This window comes from Lolium perenne, chromosome 7 (genome assembly GCF_019359855.2).
Source record: "Lolium perenne isolate Kyuss_39 chromosome 7, Kyuss_2.0, whole genome shotgun sequence".
Classification (NCBI taxonomy): domain Eukaryota; kingdom Viridiplantae; phylum Streptophyta; class Magnoliopsida; order Poales; family Poaceae; genus Lolium; species Lolium perenne.
In genome coordinates, this window is record NC_067250.2 from 266790989 (window position 1) to 266813350 (window position 22362).

The following is a 22362-nucleotide window of genomic DNA, read 5'->3' on the forward strand; positions in this document are numbered from 1 at the left end:
TCCTCACATTCGGGCGATAACGCTTAGCAGATTCTCCGAAGCGCGGTTTGCTCCGAAACCCTGATATATGTGGGGGATGAAGATGTAGAGTACTTGTTGCATTGCAAAAAGTATGTGTATATACACATTGTCTTAAGTAACACTAATAAATAGTCAACAAAAAGTAAAGCTAATTGAAAAAATAAATATAAGTATTAAATAAAATAAAATAGAAACGAAAATGCCATGTGGCGCACGGCAAAGGGCAGAACACAAGGAAAAGGCGTCGTTGCCGTGCATCCCAGCCTCGCGCACGGCAAATGGTAAGGCACGGCAATGCCGAGCATCATTGCGATTGTTTGTCGTGCGCTGGTTTCTATCATTGCTGTGTGGTCTTTCTTTGCCGTGTGTTTCATCGAGCCTTTCCCGTGCGGTTCTCTTTGCCGTGCATTTCTTGTGTGCTTTGCCATGCATTAAGTTTTTGCCGTGCATTTTCTTGGTTGTGCACAGCAAAGGTTTATTTATCGTGCGGGCGGCTCACGGCAAAGTATCACTTCACGGCAATGACTGTTTTTCCGGTAGCGATGCACGCAAGCTCCGTGCCGTGCGTGAATACAAAGCACGAGCCGTGTTTCACACTCCATGCACTCCATGCCATGATATAGTGCCACGTACGCCAGAAGACAATTTTTTCGATAAAGGGAATATATTAATATCAAAAAGATACCAATTACACCCAGCCTCTGCAACAACGCACCACCCTAATGGCACTACGGATGCACACAGCCAAAAAAAGGAAAAGAAAACTAAGAAACAAAAGTCCCGCTACAGTATCTCGGGCCTAACAACAACAATACATCCACCGCCAAGACAACACCTGAAATACAGACTCTCCAAAAACGACGCCTCCAAGAAGGGAACAGTGCTCTAACACCGTCGTCGCCCGATCAACGATCTTAGGTTTTCACCCTGAAGATAGTCCCCACTCTCAAAACAATGCCTCCAACAAGGTCATTGCCAGGCACAACCAGTTAAGGCCAGACCTTGGGTTTTCACCCTGAAAGGTAGGACTCTGAACTTCACCTGTGTTGTCGCCCCCACTATCATACCGTTGTTATGAAGCCCGGAACACCAAGCAAGTCCCTCAACAGCGCGGAGACTTGAACCTCCCTTAGCTAGTCCTCCCCTCCGGCCTTCATGAACTTCTCTTCTTCCGACTTTCATCATGGATCCATAGTCACTTGATGTCAACACAGAAAAAGAGCTTCGCGTCGCTCCCTCCAGAACCAATCGGTCGGAATAAAAGCATGGGTGCGCACGACCGAATACCACCGATCCAGCAAACTCCAGGCACAAAGCACAGTTACATTCGCCGGCGGAGCCTTCCGGAACTCAACACTCCGGCTAGATCACGAGTCCAGGCCTCCGGTAGGTCTTCCTCTTCACGCAAGAGAGACCATAGGACCACATCCTTTATTCAGGTCGGACCCCCACGTCGGCGACCATCCTGGGATGGCCACTCCAACCCTCCACCAGCGACTCCGTCGCCGGCTTCCAAGCATCTCCATCTCGCCGCCGGAACGCGGTGATAGATCGATAGATCCACCACCACCAACCGCAGGCCGACCCTCTCCGGCGAAGAAGAGGGCCACCTCCACCATCGTACCCAAGGCTGCTGCCCCGGGCGACCTCGTGTCGCGGGTGAAGCCCAAGATCGCCTCCACTCACCGGCGAGAGGCGGGGGGAAATTGGCGCAGGCCATGGGCCTGACCGCCGCCCACCACCAGCCCCTGCCGGAGTGCTGCGGAGAGCCGACGGGAGGAGGGAGCGCAGCGCAGGCCACCGCCGCCCATCCCAACCGCGCCGGCCGATCCACCATGGGAGAGCTGACGGGAGAAGGCGGCGCAGCGCAGGCCGCCGCCACCCATCCCATCTGCGCGTCCGCCATGCTCGAGGAGGGGAGATCCGGCCGCCGTCCACCATGCGTCGACGAGGAAGGGCCCCCGCCGCCGCCACGCCCCGTGGGTCTTAGCCCCGGAGGCGCTACAGGCGGCGGCGGCGGCGGCTAGGGCTGGGAGGCTGGGAGCTGGGCGTCTTCGGGGAGGCTGGGCGCTTGCACCAAACAGTCCTTCCGAGTTGAACCACGCCAGAAGACAATGGAGGCGCCTTCTACTGCAGCTGCTGCACGAGCTAAAGTCGAACACTTCAAACACTAACTGGCAGGGTATGGCAATCCATCGATATGCTGGCGAGCTAGAAGCTCACCTCATCCATCGATACGTCGTGGCCATCGTCGTCGTCAATTCGTGGACTAGTTGTTGTTTATCCAGCTTGTGAAATCACACATGCAAATCCCCTCGATCGGCACCGCGCGTGGTGGGAATAGATTAGTGTTGGTGCCCTTGCATTTATCCCAAAGGTTAAGGCTTATAATATTTTTAGAAATCAAAACTATGTTAAGTTTCACTTTTTTTACCAAAAATTATTAACATGCAAAATATAAAATAAATATTATTAGATAGATAATAAAAAAATATTTTATATGGTATCTATAAAACTTCAGCCACCTCTTCTAGCTGGGGAGGATCTTTGGATCATCATGAAGCTTCATTGACGATTATTCCTTCTTCCTCATCTGTAGGACGGATGCGTTTTTCTTGACCATGTCGGCGACTTTTCTTCAGCATCCAACAACGCCAGGCCGACTTAGCGAGGAGCGGCAGCGGCGACGCGCCGTCAACACGGTTTAGAGGTTGAATACGAAGGGATCTCATGAATTTTGTTGCAATTTTTCTTTTTATTAAGGTGTTTTGTACTATTCCATGTTTCACTTGATACTAGGATCTTTTCACGGAAAAAAAAAATCATGCATGTCGTTCATACGGTTAAAAAATGCAGCTAGTCAACGACTTTTCAGCTACAACATAGAAACCGAGCATCAATGCTAGCTAGTGTCGACACGGCAGAAAAGAAAGAAGAAGATGAGTGCTAAGTAAATAATTCGATTCGCATGTCCAGAGATGATGCTGCGGAACCTGCAGTACAGCTCGATCACGGTGGCTATATACTGAAAAAAAACACTTGAGAAATCCATGAAGGGATCGTCGCGTCGGTTGAGTCGAAAGGAGCCGGCCGGCCGCTCTTAGTGCTCGATCTTGGACAGATCCCATCAAGAAGCGTCGCCGTCAAGACGATTCGGCGATGCGCGCGCGGCGGCTCGACGGCCACTACTACACATGGAGAGAATAATGACATTCTTCATTCCCTGCCCTCTACACACGGCTAGCTAGGTCAAATACTGACAGCAGGAGGATCACGGCTTCGATCGGCTCCAGTAGTTCGGTTACCTACGACCCATCTCCGCCGCTCGATTCGCCGCGCACAGTTTTGGCGTGATAGATGTTGCTGAATCCAGCTGATGGATCCATCACTCAGCTCTATCGCTTTTGGTGATGCGTGGCGGTGGTGTCGTTTTGTTCGCCAGGCATCCACCGGGTCTCTTCCTGTTGAACTGGAAGAGAGTGACGGAGCAGGAGAATTTGTCCATTGCATCGGCCGAAAACATTCTCTCACGTTGCGATCTCTGCCCAGGAGTGGCTTCCCAGGCCTGCGATCCTGCAGATGGACACGTCTTTGATGAAAGGTGTTATATCCGAGTCGTCATTCCCATCCTCCAGTGATCCACACTCGCCTGGACGTTCCTAAGCAGCACCGCTGTCGGCTCATCGTCATCGAAAGGCTCGCCCGCTACGGCGCGCTACGGCTACGTGGGTAGACACACTGCTCGATCGTTTGCAGCAGATGAGATTACAGTGGTACATCCAACATAATACATAGCCAGGATATTCGCGAGGATAATGCTTGTGCCATGTTCCATGCTCGCCTTACTTCCCTAGCTTTATGTGACATCCCACACTGGCCGCACGTACACGCGCAACCTGTTGGAATCGCCCTTTGTGCAAATTGCAAAGCCAGATCTTAAGCGAGTGTATAGCGCTGTACATTAGTTCTCTTATATCACAGTAAGCCTAAACTGTGGTTGTGTTGTATACTCGTATTAGTTCTCACTGTTGTCACCTCGCGGTGAACGCAGACGAAGACTCCGCCAAGTTTACTGCAACCGCAATGATCCAAACGCAAACCAACTCTGAACTGGAAATCATGAAGCATCACGCAAAGGACGGAAAGAGCAGCTACAAAAGTGCATCAGCATCTCTGACTCTGAACTAATCAGTGATCAGGGTCTAAACATTTTCTCCCTGGGAATGATGGCCTCGGTGGGCCGCGTACGGCAACATGGAAGGACGGCGGAGAAGCCCAAGTCATATGCTCCGGGATATTCTGCACAGCAAAGCGCAGGAAACTCTCGTCGGTGGAAGAGGCAATGATGAAGATGGTCGATTAGTACTGTAGTAGACAACACATCAAGCTGTTCTTGCCCCAATCCCGAAGAAGGGTTCAGCTATATCCTAAACAACTTTTCCATGCACCTCCAAATTTCTATGGGCCGCTTCCACTAGCAATACACAAGATCAAGAACAAATCGAGCAGGGTTATGGACGGAATTGCTGCTTATTATTCTGATCTCATCCATGAGATGTCATGTAGTTTCTGATCGAATGCAGACAGGTTGATAAGACCGAGGACCACTTCCGTAGTTCTGTGCTGCCTAGCTAGCCTGTAGCTTGAGAATATGGTGAGAAGGAAGGAGGGAGGAAGAGCACAAACTTTGCTGTCATCACTCACCACTCACCAGCCACCTACGGGCTCGAGGCGCCGCTTCCAGGCTATCCCGCAACAAGACACACAAAAGTAAGCAGGCGTCTCTTTTGGAAAGTAGTGGGCTGCTGCAGGGCCCAGGTGACTTGACTTGGTATTAGCAATTCGTCATTGGATTTCGACCTCTGTATTTGCTTCTCTTTTCGCTTTTGTTTTCTTTTTCTTCTTGCTTTTCATTTCATCAACCATGATAGAAGTGCAAAACAAAAAAATAATCTTCAGTTCTTTGAGATCGTGTCGAGATTTCCATATGGAGACGACAATGGAACTCAAAGCACGCCATTTGTTCCTCCTTTATGGCGGGGAATGGGATCGAAACACCTTTGCCAAAGAGCATGCTAATTATATTGTAATGGTACTTTGTTAGATATATTCCAGACGAAGGATATCTGATTAGCTTAGCAACGCGTATATATGATTGATCTAGATTACGAAGTTGCAGCACATATGATATTTTTTGGCTAGCTTGAAATAATTCATATCGCACTTCATGGTATAATGATCTACTATACATCCAAATTAATTGACATAGCTCAGTAGTTTATCTGCGGTGACTGGATTTTTTTTATAACCAATTGTTAATTAACAGATTCACCACATTAAGGGACTGTAGTTTTTTCCTCCATTCACTAATTTAAAATATTTTAGATATTATAATATCAAATAGATATACATGAGTGAACCCACACATTGAAATTCGTCTAGATACATAATTTTTTATTCAAAAGAAAATATTATAATAATTCATAATAGCAAACGTAGGGAATACCTATTTTCATTTGGGCCTCTAGAAGCTAACTTGTTTACAAAATAGAGGTGATTGGACCTTGGCTTGCTAAAGCGCATACTATCTGTTTCATACAACACGCGTCTAGTGCACCGTTTTCATATAGCCCTCGCCACCCCGACCAAATGCAGTTCTCTTTTTCATATTTGTGGTCATTCAACGCAAAAATAGTGAGTGATTTACTCCCTTCGTTTATGAAGGTTGTCTCAGATTTATCAAAATTTATCTAAATCTTAACAAATTTAAACAATCTTCATACAACTGAGGGAATAACATCAGATGCACACTTGGCAGGTTGTTTCAGCTGCACCACCTTTAGCGCTGGGGGCCTGGGGCACTTTATAGTACTTCATGTACGACACGTTTGTGTCCGACTCCCGTACGATGCAATATCTAGCCGTGTGTTGTAGTTTGGTGCAACCAACAGACCGTCAGATGTGCTGTGTTGGACAAGAATCGTACAAAATTTGTCGTGTGTATAGCATGACTCCTTTTGAATTAACTTGGATGTGCTCCCTGCTGTTGTGCACTAGTCCATCGTACTAATTTCTCTCTGTACGGTTGCTTGTTCAAGAAAAAAAAACAAAGTTGGTCGTATTGTAGTACAGAATGTACAGTTCTGTATGTACTACAATCCGTATTGGACTACGTTTCAACTTGCTTTCAACCGGCAGTGGAAGCATGTACTCCATGTCCACCAGGTAAGTTCTAAAAAAAAAGTGGGCCAGTGCGCTGTGTGTCATATCGCACAAACTTTTCCGTGTTAGCATAGCAGATCAATCTGGAGCTAGGTGGTTAATGCTTTTAGTCACGAATTAATCAGAAACTTGAAGCAAAAAATGATCGAAACGGACTGGAGGTCAGCAGAGCAGGCATCAGGCATTTATTGAAGAAGAAGATGCAAGCAAAAAACTTCATTCGATTTCACAATCGCAGATCTCGACGCTGCCGAGCGCTGGCATGCATCACGCTCGCTACCTCACCAAGAAACTCAAAACTAGAGAACTTCATCGTCCCTGCTTCCTACCATTAGAGACAAAATTTCGCAGGGGTAATCTTTCCTAGAAACCTCACGAGCAAAATTGGTCCCGCGTGTCCCTCACGGGCACGCGGCGCGGCGCGACGCTCCTACGCCACCTCCGCCTTGCGCTGCTCGCCGGCATCTGCGACGGTGGCGAAACCGAAAGCGAAGGGCCTGGCGCTGGCGATGAAAGATGGCATCTGGTCCCCAGCCATGATGACGACCACCTTTGGCTCCCGGTCGAGCGGCGCCATCTTCGTTCCCCGCGCCGACGCTGACTCCGCCGTGGCGCCGCTCCCGCGCCGCGATGAGCCGGAGGGCTTGCGGCGCGTGCAGAGGAGCACGAGCAGCGCCACCGCGATGAGGCCCATCATGAGCGCGAAGCCGAGGAAGAGGTACGGCGTCGGCGTCCTCCACAGCCCCGGGTGCGCGTGCCCCGCCGCTGCCGACGCCGCCTCCCCGCCGCCGACGCCTACCAGAGCCGCCGCGCCTTCTCTCACCGGCCTCATGATGAATGAAACACACGGATTTGTCCCTCCTTTATCTTCTTCTCTAGATCTCTCGCGTGAACACTACAGAGTGGTTTCGATTTTGCTCTTGTTCTCTGTGGGTGGCTGCTAGCTGTGAGTGGGAGACTGCGACGGACGGAAGGGGAGATGAAGGCGGTATTTATAGGCGGCGGGCGGGCGGGCAGGGGAGCGGCGAAAAGAAACCGCGCGCTGGAGCTTGCGTGCCCTCCCCCAGCCCCAGGTGCTCCTGCTGCTGTTCTCGCTGGGTTTGGTCTCTTTCTGCTGACGCGGCCGCATGCAGAAGACGACACAGCTACCAAGCTGCCGCGGCGGCTAGGTTTCGGCCGCACGGCCCGGTTTTGCCTTTCGAGACAGCTGGTGGGGACCACTGGAGATGGTACTCTCCGTTCACAATCATCTCGTGTTATGGATTTAGTTAAAGTCAAATTTTATAAAATTTAATTAAATATCTAGGAAAATAGCAACATCTATAATATAAAATTTATTTTATTATAATTGTTATAAAGTATATATTCAAATTATATGCATTTTGTATTTTGAATATTAATATTTTTATTCTATTCATGGTGAATTTTTATTCTGACTAAACCTAGAATGCTAGGTAATTGTGAAGAGGGAGTACTTTATGACGGCATCGAAACAAAAGAAGTCAAATGATAGATGGCGATATACCTATGGATCTCGAGGTTTCTGCTGCGCAATGTGGACCATGCACGCTTTGCATGCGTTTTGTGAGAACGAGAAGCGGAGACTCGAGAACGCCAACGCGTGAGAGTAATGGTAGAGATCGGATCTTTGCACGGGAGGATATTCACCGCAACATCTTCTATCGTCGGGCGTACGCCTCGCATCTCTGCTTCTCGGCGGGCTTCTTCGTCGGGAGCCTCGGCTCCTTTTTTGGCCACTGTTACTTCCATGTGGCGGCGCCACTAGCTTACTGGGAGGGCACATCAGCTCCCCCTTCAGCTCGCACTTTGGGTCGACAAAAATGTGGAAATCATGGCACTGGCGTCGATTGGCTAGCACCAAGACGACGAGAACGACGACGTCCTCCTCGAAGCCCATTGCAGGGGCGTGCCGTCAGAGCATGTAGTGGAGCTTCCTCGTGGTAGATATTCTCTGTATGACTGCACCAAGGGTGCACCTAGGCAACCCCTTGTGTTCTCGAAGCCTATTGTGTTCTTTTTCTTCAGCACCACTAGGCCGTCGTCGTGGAGGGTGAGCTCTACAATAACCCTCTTGAGTTGGATCGATGGGCAGACGGGTTTTTTGCGTCCACCAATAACCGTCTTGAGTGTGATGCTCTTAATTCGTTGTCAATCGGTTACTCTTTCCGTCCACAAATAAGTGTTCATGCAAACATGGGGTAAGTCAAACTTAATTAACTTTGACCAACTCACTTGAAAATGTAGTTTCATTTATAACACTAAATTAATATCACTAGATATATCTGGATATATTGCTTGATAATACAATAATTTAATATCATATATGTTGCTAATTTTTATGTAAAAACTTGGTCAAATGAAGGGAGTAGAATACAATTATTCATGGTAGGAGCTAACTCGTACTACCACCTCCATTTTAAAATATATGTTTTTTTATAAAATGTTAGTAAGAGTATTTCGGAACGGAGGTAAAAGTTAGCCTACGGCGGCCGCTTGATGGCATCGTCCCTAATTTCCCACGTGGTATGTATGCATGCATGCTTCATTTCATTATCGGCGCATGGTCAGTGTGTTGCAAGCATACAACACAACACGTACGTCACGATCCGTGCTTGCATGCCACGCCAGAAGACGATGCACAAACGGCTGCTGTACGACGGTACTAGTACTTCCGTAGTACGACGACAGAGTGTGGAAGTTGCTTACGCCGCCGTGATATATAATCCGTCTGTACGTACGCGGCGCCACGAACCGAGATCGAGCTGACCGCTATACGTTTCCCGGAGATGGGTCGAGTCGGCGCGCGCATTCCTTCAATCAATCATCCGGGCAGGCACCGCACGCACGGATAATTGGGTTTTCATTCATGTGCAGAGCGACGAAAGTTCCGTGGCGTGCGTGGGAGTGGGACGCGTGACGTGTGCGGCCATCCACAGCTGGAATTTGCAGCTAGCTGCGATCGAGAGCGTCATAGATCGTTGCTAGCTAGTTTGGATGCGTGTCGTGCTCTATATATATCTTCAAGCTTCGGCTGATGCAAGAGACAGATCTGAGGAACAAACGGTGGGGAAAGGGGGCCGGAAAAGTTTGCACGAGTCGACCTGGCGCTCCTGGCGTGTGCGACCTGGCGTCGTCGTCGAGTTGACGATCCTGCTAAATTTGTCGCCCTTTTTTTTGACGGGTATACGCACGCGCGGAAGCTGCTAGGCTATGTCGTCGCCAATTTGTGGAGTAAGTAGTTGTTGTGTGATATGGTGTCCACCAAATTTTGACATCACGCATACAAATCCACTCGATATAGGCGCGGTGCGCGGCGGATGGCACTCTAGGGTATCAGTTGGTGATGCCGCGCCAATGGTTTATTATAACAATGGCCCAGGCAAAAGCTAAAGCGGGAAGAAGGAATTATTACCATCACCTTATGTTTTTTTATTAGAATCACTTTGATTTCTCCAAACGGATTAGCATCTCACTTAATGATTAAATAGCTTGACAATTAGCCGAAAGAAAGTTTATCAGGCCTACCATTCTGGAACAAAGAATATTTTAACACCATCTAGGAGGACAAAGCATCTCGAGAAGACAATGCTTCGCTACCCTTTAGAATTGAGGTTTTCACTTGTGTGGCAAGGGTCTATGTCGAAACCGCGTGCGTGCGTAACACCGGTGAGTCACCTGATCGGTGTTTTGCAGCAATCTCGGCAAGTGGGAGTGGCAGCTTCACACGGACGATTTCACTCTTGGTGGCCTTCTTTACCTGGATATAGCGAATCACTATTCGTCTCTTTGTTGAAGATAATGTTTGGTGTTTGTTTGAACTTCTTTGGGGGCGAAAACCCATGATCCTAGCGGCGGTGCTTGCACTTTGCTTATTCCCGGATGTATTGTTCTCGAGGGGAATATTTTTTGCGTTCCGGTCCGGCCATTGGTGGTGATAGTTCTATCTTCCTTGTTGATCACTCGAGAAACTTTTCATCTTTGTTTTTTCTTTTCTAGGTTGTCTTCACTAGTTTTTATGATATGTTGGTGAAAAGTCTGCGTGTAATCGATAAAAATAAGGTTTTCATCTCATCTCTCTCCCGATCTCATCTCTCTCGCTCGGGTCGCTCCCTCCCTGGCGGCTCTGGAGACGCTCTCCCATCTCTAACCCCCGCCGCGCACCTCCAGCCCTGCCCACTGGCCGCTGCCCTCGCCGGCAGTGGTAGCAACCCCCTCCGCGTCAAGGACTGCCACTGGGATGGTGAGGTGCCGCCCGCTAGGTTTCTTGGGAGATGGGTAACTCCGATGGGAGCATAGGGCGGCGCGGCTTTCAGGCCGGGGCCTGAGGCCCTCCGTCGGTCTGGCGGCGACGAGGAGGTGGTGCGCCCCTAGCGAGTCTTCAACGAGCATGGCCGCGTGCTGGATCATCGGGCCAAGATCTAGGTTAAGGTCGATCTCGCTAGATGGGTTCAGCCACAGCCGGGGCGACATGGTCTGGCGGCTCCTCGGATCGCCGAAACCTGCAGGCTTGCGCCTGGACTGCCTCTTTCCTCTCCGGCCAATCCTGCATGGAGGCGACTGGTGTCGTGGGGGCCTGCTCATCTGCATCAATGAATAAAGTTGGTTGTCTTAGGGTTTCTCTTGTGTGAAGATGAAGACCTACCTGAGATCGGGCGTTCTTAATCTGGCCAACGTGTTGAGTTCCGGAAGGCTCCCCGACGAATGTAACAGGAATGTGTAGTATTCAGTCGTGCACTCATGCTTTTATTCCGACCATTTGGTTCTAGAGGGAGCGGCGCGAAGCTCTGTTCTTTCTTGCCACCAGGTGACATTTTGATCCATGGCGAAGTCAAAGACGAAGAATATCATGGACGCCGGATTGGAGGACTAGCAATGGAGGTTTGAGTCTCTGCGTTGTTGAGGCACTTGCTTAGTGTTCCATTTTTCACCGCAGCAATGTGTAAGTGGGAGCGACATCACATGTGAAGTTTAGAGTCTTTTCTTTCCAGAGTGAAAACCTAAGGTCTGGTCTTAATTGGTTGTGCCTAGCAATGGCCTTGTTGAAGACAATGTTTTGAGAGCGGGGACTATCTTCGGGGTGAAACCTAAGATCTTTGATCGAGCGATGATGGCGTTTGTGCACTGTTTTCTTCTTGGAGGAGTCACTTTTGAGGAGACTGGAGTTCAAGTGTTGTCTTGGTGGTCGTTGTATTGTTGCTGCTAGGGCTGGAATTCCGTAGCGGGACTTTTATTTCCTAGTTTCTTTTTTATATATGTGTGCAACCGTATTGCCATTAGGGTATTGCGTTGTTGCAGAGGCTATGTGTAATTGTTTTTTCTCAAAAAAAAAACATTAACCAACGGGGAATGATCCCTCCCTGGGCTATACGTTGTTAGGTAGGATGAGACTCTCCCAGCGGATGGACGCTAAGATGATAACCCGGTTTAATGTTCGCCCCTCTCTGCGAAATTAACACGGAACGGGGATTCAAACCTGGGTGTGCTGACTGCGTACTCGCTTACCTTGCCACTGAGGTAGAACTCAATTCTTAGTAATTGGTTTCTCTCGATATTAATATATTCCCTTTATCACAAAAAAATCAATAAAACGGTAAACCTCACTCGTAGCACTACCAGAGTAGTGCTTTGTGGATTCGTCTGGCTCTTGAGATTATCTAACAGTTAACTAGACATATTTTCTTTTATTCCAGCGTCACTTTACCAGGGAATGTGAATGGGAATAAGATATCACCCTCACAGCTGAACACAACAATGATTGAGCATGACATATAGTTGAGGATCGAGTAGTGCTATCCAATAAGAATCGAAAGAGAGGATATGGGGAGAGGTCTCCAAGCTAATTAAGCAGGACATGTAGTTGACGAATGACGATCACTGATCTATACTAATTAAGCTGAGCATATATTCATGTGGTTCATAGATCTCAACCTACCATCTTAAACGAAAAAGAAAACGCAGCCGTACTCAACAACTCATGTGTTTCAGCAACAATATTATGAAGATCATAAAAAAGTCTACAATACGTGAATGCTAACTAGTGTCAACGGCAGAACAAAAGAAGAAGAGGAGTGCTAAATAATTCGATTCGCAACATGATGCAGCAGCCCCCAGGGCGGATATGATACTGAAAAAGATGTTCCATAGATGGATTGTCGCGTCGGTTGAGGCGAAAGGAGCCGGCCAGGGCTCTTAGGGCATCTCGAACCGAGCGATCCAAACGGACGTGCTGGGCCGTCCGTTTTGGGTCGTTTGGGTGGCCGAGCGGACACGCGGACAGCGGGCCGCGTCCGCGTGTCCGTTTGGGTCGCACGCTGCGTCCAACGCGGCGACCCAAACAGACGCCACGTGGTTCGTCTTCCTTGCGCGGCGCTGCGCCATGGCAGGCCTCGACGGGACAGCAATGGTGGGCGGTGGAACGCGCGGGAATGTTCCCGCGCGCGCGAAAAACCCTTTGGCGTGCGCTCGCGCCCAAGTTTCCCGCCAGGCCGCCGGCTATAAAAGACGGCGGCGGCGACGAGACCGCATCACACCCTCTCCGCCGTTCTCCCCCCTCCACCATCTTCCGGCGCCATGTCGTGCACCCTGCAGGCCACGTGGGCCAAGCTGTCCCTCGCCGCCCGGGCCAGGTTCCCGCGGACGGAGGAGGAGGAGCGCGCGGACGCGCGGTGGGTCGCCGACGACGACGCGCTCCGCGTCGCTGCCGAGGCGGCGGCAAAGAAGGAAGGGGACGCGGAGATGGTGGAGGCGGCCGCGGAAGGCTGGTACGAGGCCGCGAAGGAGGAGGCCGCCGCGGAGGAGGAGCCCGTGATCGAGGAGGACCTCGCGCTAGCCAACATCAACGCCGCCATCGAGGAGCGTCTCGGCGACCTCACGCGCGTGACGAAGGAGCACGAGGCGACCTGCCGGGCCGGCCGCCGCCGATTAGGCGACCTCCTCGGCCAGAAGAACGAGCTGCTCGCTATGCGAGCAGCCCGCCACCTCATCCAGATGCCCTCGCCCGATCGGCGCGCCCGGGAGGCTGCTGCGTCGGCGGAGCGCGGCCGACAAGAGCGCATGCACCGGCGGAACGGGAACCACGAGGCCCAGGCCGCCGGCCGCGTCCGCCTGGAGGCGCGCACCGTTGTGGAACGCGCCGCCCTGCAGGAACTGGAGCTATGCGGGAAGCGGATGGTGCCGCCGCAGGAGGCGGAGCGCGAGCGCGCCCGAGGCGCGCGGGCGGAAAGGAGGAGGATGAAGTCCTCCGCCGCGCCACCCAGCTCGTAGCTGGAGTGGAATCCTCACGCGTACAGGCCGTCCGCGTCGAGTGAAATCCATGGCCCCGACGGCGGGCCGGCGAATAGTCGCCGGCGAGGCCGCCGGCCCCGTACGTATTAGGATAGAAGTAGTAGACTAAAAAAATATAATGAGTACTTTTTAATGAAAAATATTTGTTATTGCCTATGACACGCGGGCCAGGGACGGACAAGGGGCGGACGCGCGCGGCCAGCCATCGACGTCCGCGGCCACGCAAACTCATCCCAGATTTTGGCCGGATTTGGGTCGTCCCGGACGGCGCGGCCATCCGTTTTTGAGGTGGGTCACACGCTGGACCGCGTTTTTATCCGTTTCAACCCATCCAAACGCGAGAGCGCGGGATGGATCGCTTGGTTGGAGACGCCCTTAGTGCCGATCGATCTTGGACAAATCCCATCAAGAAGTGTCACTCTCACGACGATTCGGCGATGCGCGCGCGGCGGCTCGACACACACACAGAGAATTATTCATCACACCAAACTCATTCCTTCGCCTGTCAAGTTGGGCAGACTACCCTTGTCGTGCCTACGTCCGGCTAGGTCAAATACTAACAGCAGGGATTACGGTTTCACTTACCTCGCTCGATTCATCGACCAGTCGGCTCTATCTGGAGCAGCTAGCTAGCTATCGCTTTTGGTGATTCGGCGAAATGGTGGTTCTGGTTGCTTGATGATGTGATGTGCACGTACGTGCGGTACGGCGCGTGCCAGGCACACTGATAAATCTGGATCGGGGGTGTTGTTAGGATTAGGAAAGGGAGATGGGAAACACACCCTGAAGAAAGTGACGGACCACGGGAAATTGTCCGTTCATCGGCATTAAAATTTATTTCACGTTGCACACGTTGTTGAAAGTTTTTTCTTGTATCCCTGTTTGCTTAGCAGGCAGTATAGTAAGTGCTTCTTGATCTTTTGATGGCTCAGTGCCAAGTATGAACATATTCTACTTTGCTGGGATTCAGTGAACAGGAGACTAGCTATGCATGTGAACCTGCTGTCAAATCCTTAAGATTTTATCTCGCAATGCCTTATTTTATACTAAGATTTTTTGGAGATTAGTGCGAATAATCATCTAAAAGACTGGGTGATCGAAACTTCTACCTCCACCTAACTCAATCAAATCCCCGTAAAATTCCAATGTCCAATCCACCGGGTAGATGTATTGTATTGGGACTAGAAAAAAAATCACTAAGTTTCGAAGGAACAAAAGTGGGAATGAAAGTATACTAGTACACCAAAACAAACATATTTGTAGTACTAAACGAGGTTTTAAAGTTTGATAAGGATTATCCGAACTAATCCGCACCGTACCAAACAAAACCAAAGCGTATGCGTATGCTGATTTTCACAAAAAAAAAGACCTGCAAGGCACTCTTCGTTGTGCTGGGATGTTCCGTTTTCTGCTACATAGTGTCCTGCTCTCAGTACAAGACAACGTGCCGACAGCCATTACCTATGCTCACGGTTTTTTCGGAGCCGTTGGCGTAGCCCCAAACCCAGGCATCCCAACAACATGGCCATCGGTTCAAGTAAGCTGTCGGCGTACTTTTTTTTTTAATTCCACGCACCACATCACCCACAAATTGCTTTATTAGTATTCAAAAAATATAATAAATTGTTAGATTTTTTAAAAATTAAAATCTTTTGAGATGACCATCTATTATGAGTTCAAGTGGTTTGGAAAATTAACAAACATGAAATCAATATATTATGCAAAATGACGTCATGTTTCGGTAAAATTGCTTTTCTGGTTGCATACAACCCCCGATGAAACCGTTTTTATATGAAAATGAATCTACAAAAAAATTACATCCGATTTCAATGCCTACGGGCATTTACCAATTTTTAAATTCCTCAAAATCAAAAAGAAAAAAGGAGTTTTTCAGCGTTTAGATTTTGATGAAAATAAAAATTAAAAAATTATTCTATTTTTTCAAGATTTATTATTACTTAATCATTTTTGTTTAGTCAAATAATTGTTTTGAATTCACAAAAAGTGTGACATCATGGCACAAGTGATAATAGGATCGATCGGAACAAGGAAGTTAGGCATGTTGGACTGGCAGTAGTTTCAGGATGGGTGACTGATGCATTTAAATGCATACATGAACTTTGTAGTTTATTGTAGTAAAATCCTTATTATATTGTAATTTTATTATATTTATTGATGCCAACTTATTAATAGTTTCAAAAGTGCACAAGCTCTTGTTTTATACTTTGTTGTGTAGAAAATAGCGAATACGGAAGGAAATCAGTCATTATGTCGAAATTTGGAGTTTTCTAAAATCTTTCCTTGCAATTCTTTTTTTGAAGAGAGCCAATTGGCCACGATAGGCCCCGAAGACAACATCAAATGAAAAATTGACAATTGACAAAGTTGTGGGGCATTGTATGCTCTTACTTTTAGACATAAAATTCGTCTCAATTGAACTTCGGATGCCGATGTTTTGTCCATATTACTGAACACATGCAGTTTTAGGAACCCGAAATATGTTCGTAATTGACTCCAACTCTTTCCATATTTGGGGATTTGGGCCAAGGCAAGACTTGATGGACTTATAAAATACATAGAGGAGTCCTAGGAAGGTTCTAGAGATGCCCAAGAGCCCTCGGATCAAATAGACATCTATCCATTGTGACGAAAATCCCTCCTCTTGGCAACCGTCAAGGAGGGGGAGAACCTCCACCACGCCAGCACCAAGTCCAAGGCAGAAGAAGGGGCAAGGGGCCGCTGCCCCTAGGGCATCCGGCGCCCCTTAGGGCCGCCGCCTTTCTCAAAGGGACGCCACACCGGCGCCGCCTCATTTCATCCACGGGCAGCTCCTCTTCATCAGCAGCGTCTTCAAGAATATCTACATAAACATGTGTCCATCTACACCTTTGTAATCTCTTGTAAAACATGATATGTATTGCAATCAATCACTTTCCCATCATATTTTGTACCTCTATGTCCTTGTTTGAATAGTCACTTGTTTATGACAATTGTGATATAGTTTGTTGATGGTTGCATATAGTATTTATTATCTTCTATGATGATCTCTTGTACTGATATATAAATGCACACATATGTTGGGGGAATACATGAGGTTGTCACAAATGCATGACGATAGGGAAAGGGACACCTGGAGCTTGACAGGAACCATGCCCCGATTCCTAGATATTTATGTTGTATTAATTCATGGTTAATCAATATGGGTATAATTAGGAAGACATTTAAATTTACAGCGATGGTTTGACTTTATGTCTTAATAATCTCTTGTTTGCTCTTAATTGGTCTTGAGATCAATCTCTAGTGGTGTATTTCCTCATGTATGTGGCTACACCTATCTATGGCTACTCTCTAGAAGAAACAAACAAAAGACTATACTGAGTTTCACTAATTGTCACAACCACATAAATGAAATAGCAATTTGCTAGAACAATTTCTCCCTTGAGTTACTCCGCTTCACCCCACTTTACTTTATTACACTTTACTATTCTTGCATTAGTTTTACTCCTTGCATTTTATTTTCAGCACTTTTAATTTTATAGCAAAAACCACTTCATACACATACCAAAGTACTTAGATTTGCATCGAAGGCCATATTAGTGGGTTATAGAGATTTAGATAATAGATAGTTTGCCTTCAGATCCTCGTGGGTTCGACACTCAAATACTTATCGAATTGTACTGCGGTGATTCCCTGCACTTAGGATTTATCAGTGACCGACTGGAAGTTTAACCAGGAGTGCTAGACTGGGAGCAGTTTCAGGATGGATGGTGGCCGACTAGGAAGTTTAACCACGAGTGAACAATTTGACCTGAGTTTAATCGTACTTAGAGTTAAGGATGTCCCTTCTGATATTAACGAATCAAACAATTCAATTTTTTTGAAAACTTTGAAGTAAAATTGAAAAAAACGAGGCCGACGGCTTAGCCGCGGTCAGAGTACCTAAACATTCGTTAGCGTCATCTGTGGGATGCCGATGGGGCAGTGCCGACGGATTTTTTCATCATAGTCTACGCCGGCGAAAATTTGGGCTGGGCAGACGCCTTGAGACACCGACGACCAAATGGACCTATGCCGACAGCTTCTGGCCGTCGGCACCTATTTTGGGTAGATGTGTTGGTTCTGGCAGATGGGTTTTCCCTATAATTTGTTTTCCTGTTCATGTCACGCAATGAAAAATACATACTTTGAGAGCCTCACCATCCAATTCTTAAGGACTTTTATAGCAGGTTGTCCCTTTAATTGGTAAAATGCATTTTTGTTTCTCTGAATTTAAACCTGATCTAGTCCTTGATCTATTCCTCCACCTCACTGACAAATTCAAAACATAGTCGATGTTACATGGAGCTACTTCCAATTTACTATCAAATTCATTTCATCTAAGGCGGAGCTAGCTGATGGTAACGTGAGGTACATCGAGAGAGATACAATTGTGAGTTGGGAGGTTGAATTTGAAAAGATTGATCCACAAGAGCTGCAGACAATGGAAGAGAAGGCCGTGAAGAATGTGGTAGAGAAACTTGGGGAGATTATTTTTTAGCACCCAGAGCAATAAGTAGCTTTGTTAAGATATTAATATTGTAAGAGCGAGTATGTCCTCTCAAAGTTGGCTTCACATATGGCAGTCTGTGATTGGGCTTCAGAGAGTCATATAGTGCCCATACATACTGAAGTGATAGTAATAGCTTAATTAGGGTGTTGATGTAGATACTGGGGCTACTGTTTTTGTTGATTGGAATTCAGTAGAATGACATATGACCGTGCTGATTTAGTCATTGCACCAATTGGCTGACACAGAGATGACCAAAAAATAGCATTTCGGTAGATGATAGAGATAAAGAGAAGGATGTATGTAGGCAATATGTTTGATGGTGGTAACATGCATTTTTTGAATATGTTGATGGAGAGTTTATGAGAGATACTACAGATGATGTAGATGATGCACATGACGATAAGATGGTAACTGTATATCACAAGAAAAATCATGTTATTGTGGTAGGGATGTTGTTTTCAAGCATGGCTTAGTTTAGGATGTGTTTCAAGACTTATGCATTCAAGAAAAAGTTTGATACCAAGTCTCAGTGGAGTAATAAAAAGATCTATACTAGGCACAAATGTATTGACGGAAAAGCCAAGCATTGCAAGCGGTACATTTCTACAAGACACCAACCTGATGGAAGTACCATTAGGGTTAATCAAATCTCTTTCGAACATACTTGCATTACTAGTTCGTAGAGAGCATCAACAATAACATCACAAATTTTGGTTGCAGTAAAGATCACGCTTATTTTAGTCAAGACACCAAACAATACTGCAAAAGCTAAAAGCAGACTTGGAAAAAAACTACCCAATTAAGGTGAATTATACCACATTATGGAAGGCAAAATAAAGGGCAATGAAAAAATTATATGGTGACTGGAAAAATACTTTTACGATGTTGTAAAAGCAGAGGTGAAAAGAGGTCACCTCAAAATGTTGTGGAGATAGATCGTGAGGTAACAAATGTTGTATATATTTGAGCATAGACTCCTCATTTTGTGTTAGTATTTGAGCATAGAGCCATAGACTCCACATTTATCACGTCAAAACCGTGTGTGGCGAATCGAGCGGAACGATCGAGCGAGATGGTAAGTAGTGGAGCCGATTGGAGCCGTTAGTATTTGACCTCGTCGAACTTGACAGGCGATGAAGGAATGTGTTTGGTGTGATCATGATTCTCTCTCCTGTGTAGAAGCGTTCGTCGAGAGAACCAACCTGAGGTTGGATGGTTAGAAGGGTGGTTGTACCCCCAGCCCACCAGAGTTCAAACCCCAGGTTTGACATCTGTGTGTCTCATAAAGGCGGAATATTCTTTCAGTGGGAGGCGACGTTCCCGTCGATAGCGAGGCGCCTGTGGTGACTTCGTCAATTTCAAGATCCAATCCGCTGGCTCGGTCTTCCGGAGGTGCTCATAGGGGTAGGGTGTGCGTGTGTGCGTTCATAGGGGTGAGTGTATGCGCGTGTATGTGAGCGCCTGCGTTTGTACTGTGTTTCTCAAAAAAAAAAAAAAAAAAAAAAAAGCGTTCGTCGAGCCGCCGCGCGCGCATCGCCGAATTGGCGTGAGAGTGACGCTCCTTGATTGGATTTTGTCCAAGATCCGCACTAAGAGCGGACAGCCGGCTCCTTGGACTTCAAGATGGGATTGGGTCGTATACTTGTGCTAATCTCACCATTTTCCACTTACCGTGATGGCAGAAGAAGAATCAGCCAAGTTAACTGGAATGATACAGCGCAAACTACTCCAATTAATCTAGCAAATGGCGAAAAGAACAGCTACAAAAGTGTGCGATAGCAATGAGGCCAGGACAGCTATCATTATCTTTCTCAATCGAGTGCAGTGCAGCAGCATCTCTGACTCGGAACTACTAATCAGGGGCTAAATTCTCCCTGCGAATGATGAGTACGGCAACATGGAAGGACGGCGGAGACGGGAGGAGGAGCCATATGCTCCTGGATATTCTGCACGACAAATTAAAGCGCAGGAATCGCTCGTCGGTGGCCGGAGGTAATGATGATGATGATGGCCGCCGGCGCCAGGTAGCACTGTTGTAGTCGGGTTACACAACACAAGCTGTCGTTTCCTGCTTCTGGTCTCTGATTGGGCTCCCACTCTCCAATAAAGTTTAGATATATCTTACAAATTCTACTGTTTAACTTTTTTTACGATCGATGCGCTGCTTCCACTAGCAACAGGGTAACCACCATGTACGGTAAACTTATCCATACGGAACTGGAACTTGCTTGCTTGCTTCTGTCCAGAAGTGCACACGAAGAACAGAACGAGCAGGATTAAGGACGAAACTGAACGGACGTAGCACTACTTGCTCTGATCTGCTCCATGAAGTGTCCAGTAATTCCTGATCGAACGCAGACAGATCGATAAGACTGACGAACACTTCTGTGGTGGCTAGCAGCTACAGCATGTAGCTTGAGAATATGGTGACAAACTTTGCGGTCACCAATTAACCAGGCCACCACCACCTACGGGCTCGACGCGCCGCTTCCAGGCTATAACCCGCAACAAGACACAAAAGCACGGCGCTATCTTTTGGAAAGTAGTGGGCTGCTGCTACCAGGGCCCACCTGACATGACTTTGGCGCCATATATTGGCATTGCAATTTGCCACTGCCCACTGGATTTACATTTTTTTTTTAAATAGAAGGCTTGAAATTGCTCGAATTTAAATGAACAAAGCCATCAACCAGCTAGAGTTACAACAGGAGTTACAACACAAGCGCCAAATGCAAACAGAAACCCAAACCGAAGACAACACATGTAACGTTAAGCCCGCCGGAGTGCCAACCTGATCCTTGAAGAGGGGGCCTTGTCTTCTGCAGCATCGGAGCAATTGCGGCCATGTCCGCACCAACAAACCTCAATCGCACCAAGACTGCAATCCGCAGGGAACTCAACGACGGGCTGGCCACCTAACAGAGCTTGAGGAACCAAAGAAGGGGGAGGGGGCATGTGGAGGGGGGTCTTGCGGCTACGCCTCTAAGAAGGTGAATGGCGCTAGAATATCCCATCGTCGCCGGCAGAGACAAAAGGTTCTGGAAAGTTTTCACCCAGACCCGACAGCCACCACCATGGAGCTCGGGCTAGTTCCAAACCAAGAACACGACATCATCCACTGCCGTTGGGATCAACACACCGACAAGACATACGACTAGACACCGCCCTAGCAAAGCCCTCCCCCCCCCCCCCCCCCCAAGGCGGTAGGGAAGCCATGCCGACATTGCGAGAGGGCGACGACACCAATGAGAGGTTAGAGGATGATTCACAAGACACTACCAGAGAGGCATTCCCAAAGCGAGGTCCCCAAGGAGAGCAGATTGAGGCGGAGCGACGGAGCCCATCACTTCGAACATGAGAGACAACATCGGGACGCCTTTAACAAGGGAGCGACGCCCGCAGGTGCCGCTGTCACCGGCACAGGCCACAACCATGTGCAGCTTTCGTCGATGTCCAAAATCCGATCAAAGTTCCAGACGCCATCGCGAGGATGTAGAGCAGACAAAGCATAAATCACTGCCGCGCCCCCAACCGAAGCCGCACTATGAACTAGCCCCAAGTAGACTCAACCGCAAGGTGAACGCAAACTGGATGGCAATGCCCGGCCAGACCTAGATCTACATGTCAACGACGCTAGATCGGTGGCAACTCGGCGACCCCACCATCCCCAGAGCGTCAACACCTGCACAAGCACGACCATACTGGTCGGAGGGAAAGCATACCACAACCACGAGAGCAGCTACAGCAGCGAGCATGCTGCCTACCCCGGCGAGCACGCGCTAGCCCAAGGACCCTATCCCGGATGGCCAGCAAGAACGTCGCCCCCATCCGCGTCAAAACAACCAGAAACACCCATGGTTCCGACACAGCTCAGCAGGACGACCAGACTACAGCCACCGCGCAGTACCGGCAAACCGATGCTCAGACGACTCCATCAACCCCAACCGTGCGACAACGGTAGGCACGAGAGGCACAATTGGAAATACATGGATGTGAGGCCGCGGTCTCGGCCCACCAAGCCCAGATCTAGGCCCGCGGGCCAAGATCTGGCTGCCCCCACGAGTACCCCCTGCAGCACTGGCGGCGGCTGCCAGCGGCTCCACCACCGCGCCTAAGCACGAGCCACCACACGGCGGGAGCCCGCGGCAGGGAGGCCAGGACCGGCGCCTTCCACCGCAGCTAGATTGAGCCTGCCCCGACGGGTTGTCACAGCGCCCGGGAGAGAGGGAGGCCGGTAGCACCGCTCGGGCTTTGCCCGGTGGCTT

The 22362-nt window shown here is 48.5% G+C and overlaps 1 protein-coding gene across 1 annotated transcript; it reads right to left on the reverse strand.

Moving 5' to 3' along the window:
- Positions 1-6418: 6418 nt before the first annotated feature.
- On the reverse strand, positions 6419-7216 carry LOC127311414 (protein GLUTAMINE DUMPER 6-like). The gene has a single exon (XM_051341840.2). It carries the CDS (start codon positions 7073-7075, stop codon positions 6674-6676), a length of 402 nt encoding a protein of 133 aa, XP_051197800.1. The 5' UTR covers positions 7076-7216; the 3' UTR covers positions 6419-6673.
- Positions 7217-22362: the final 15146 nt, after the last annotated feature.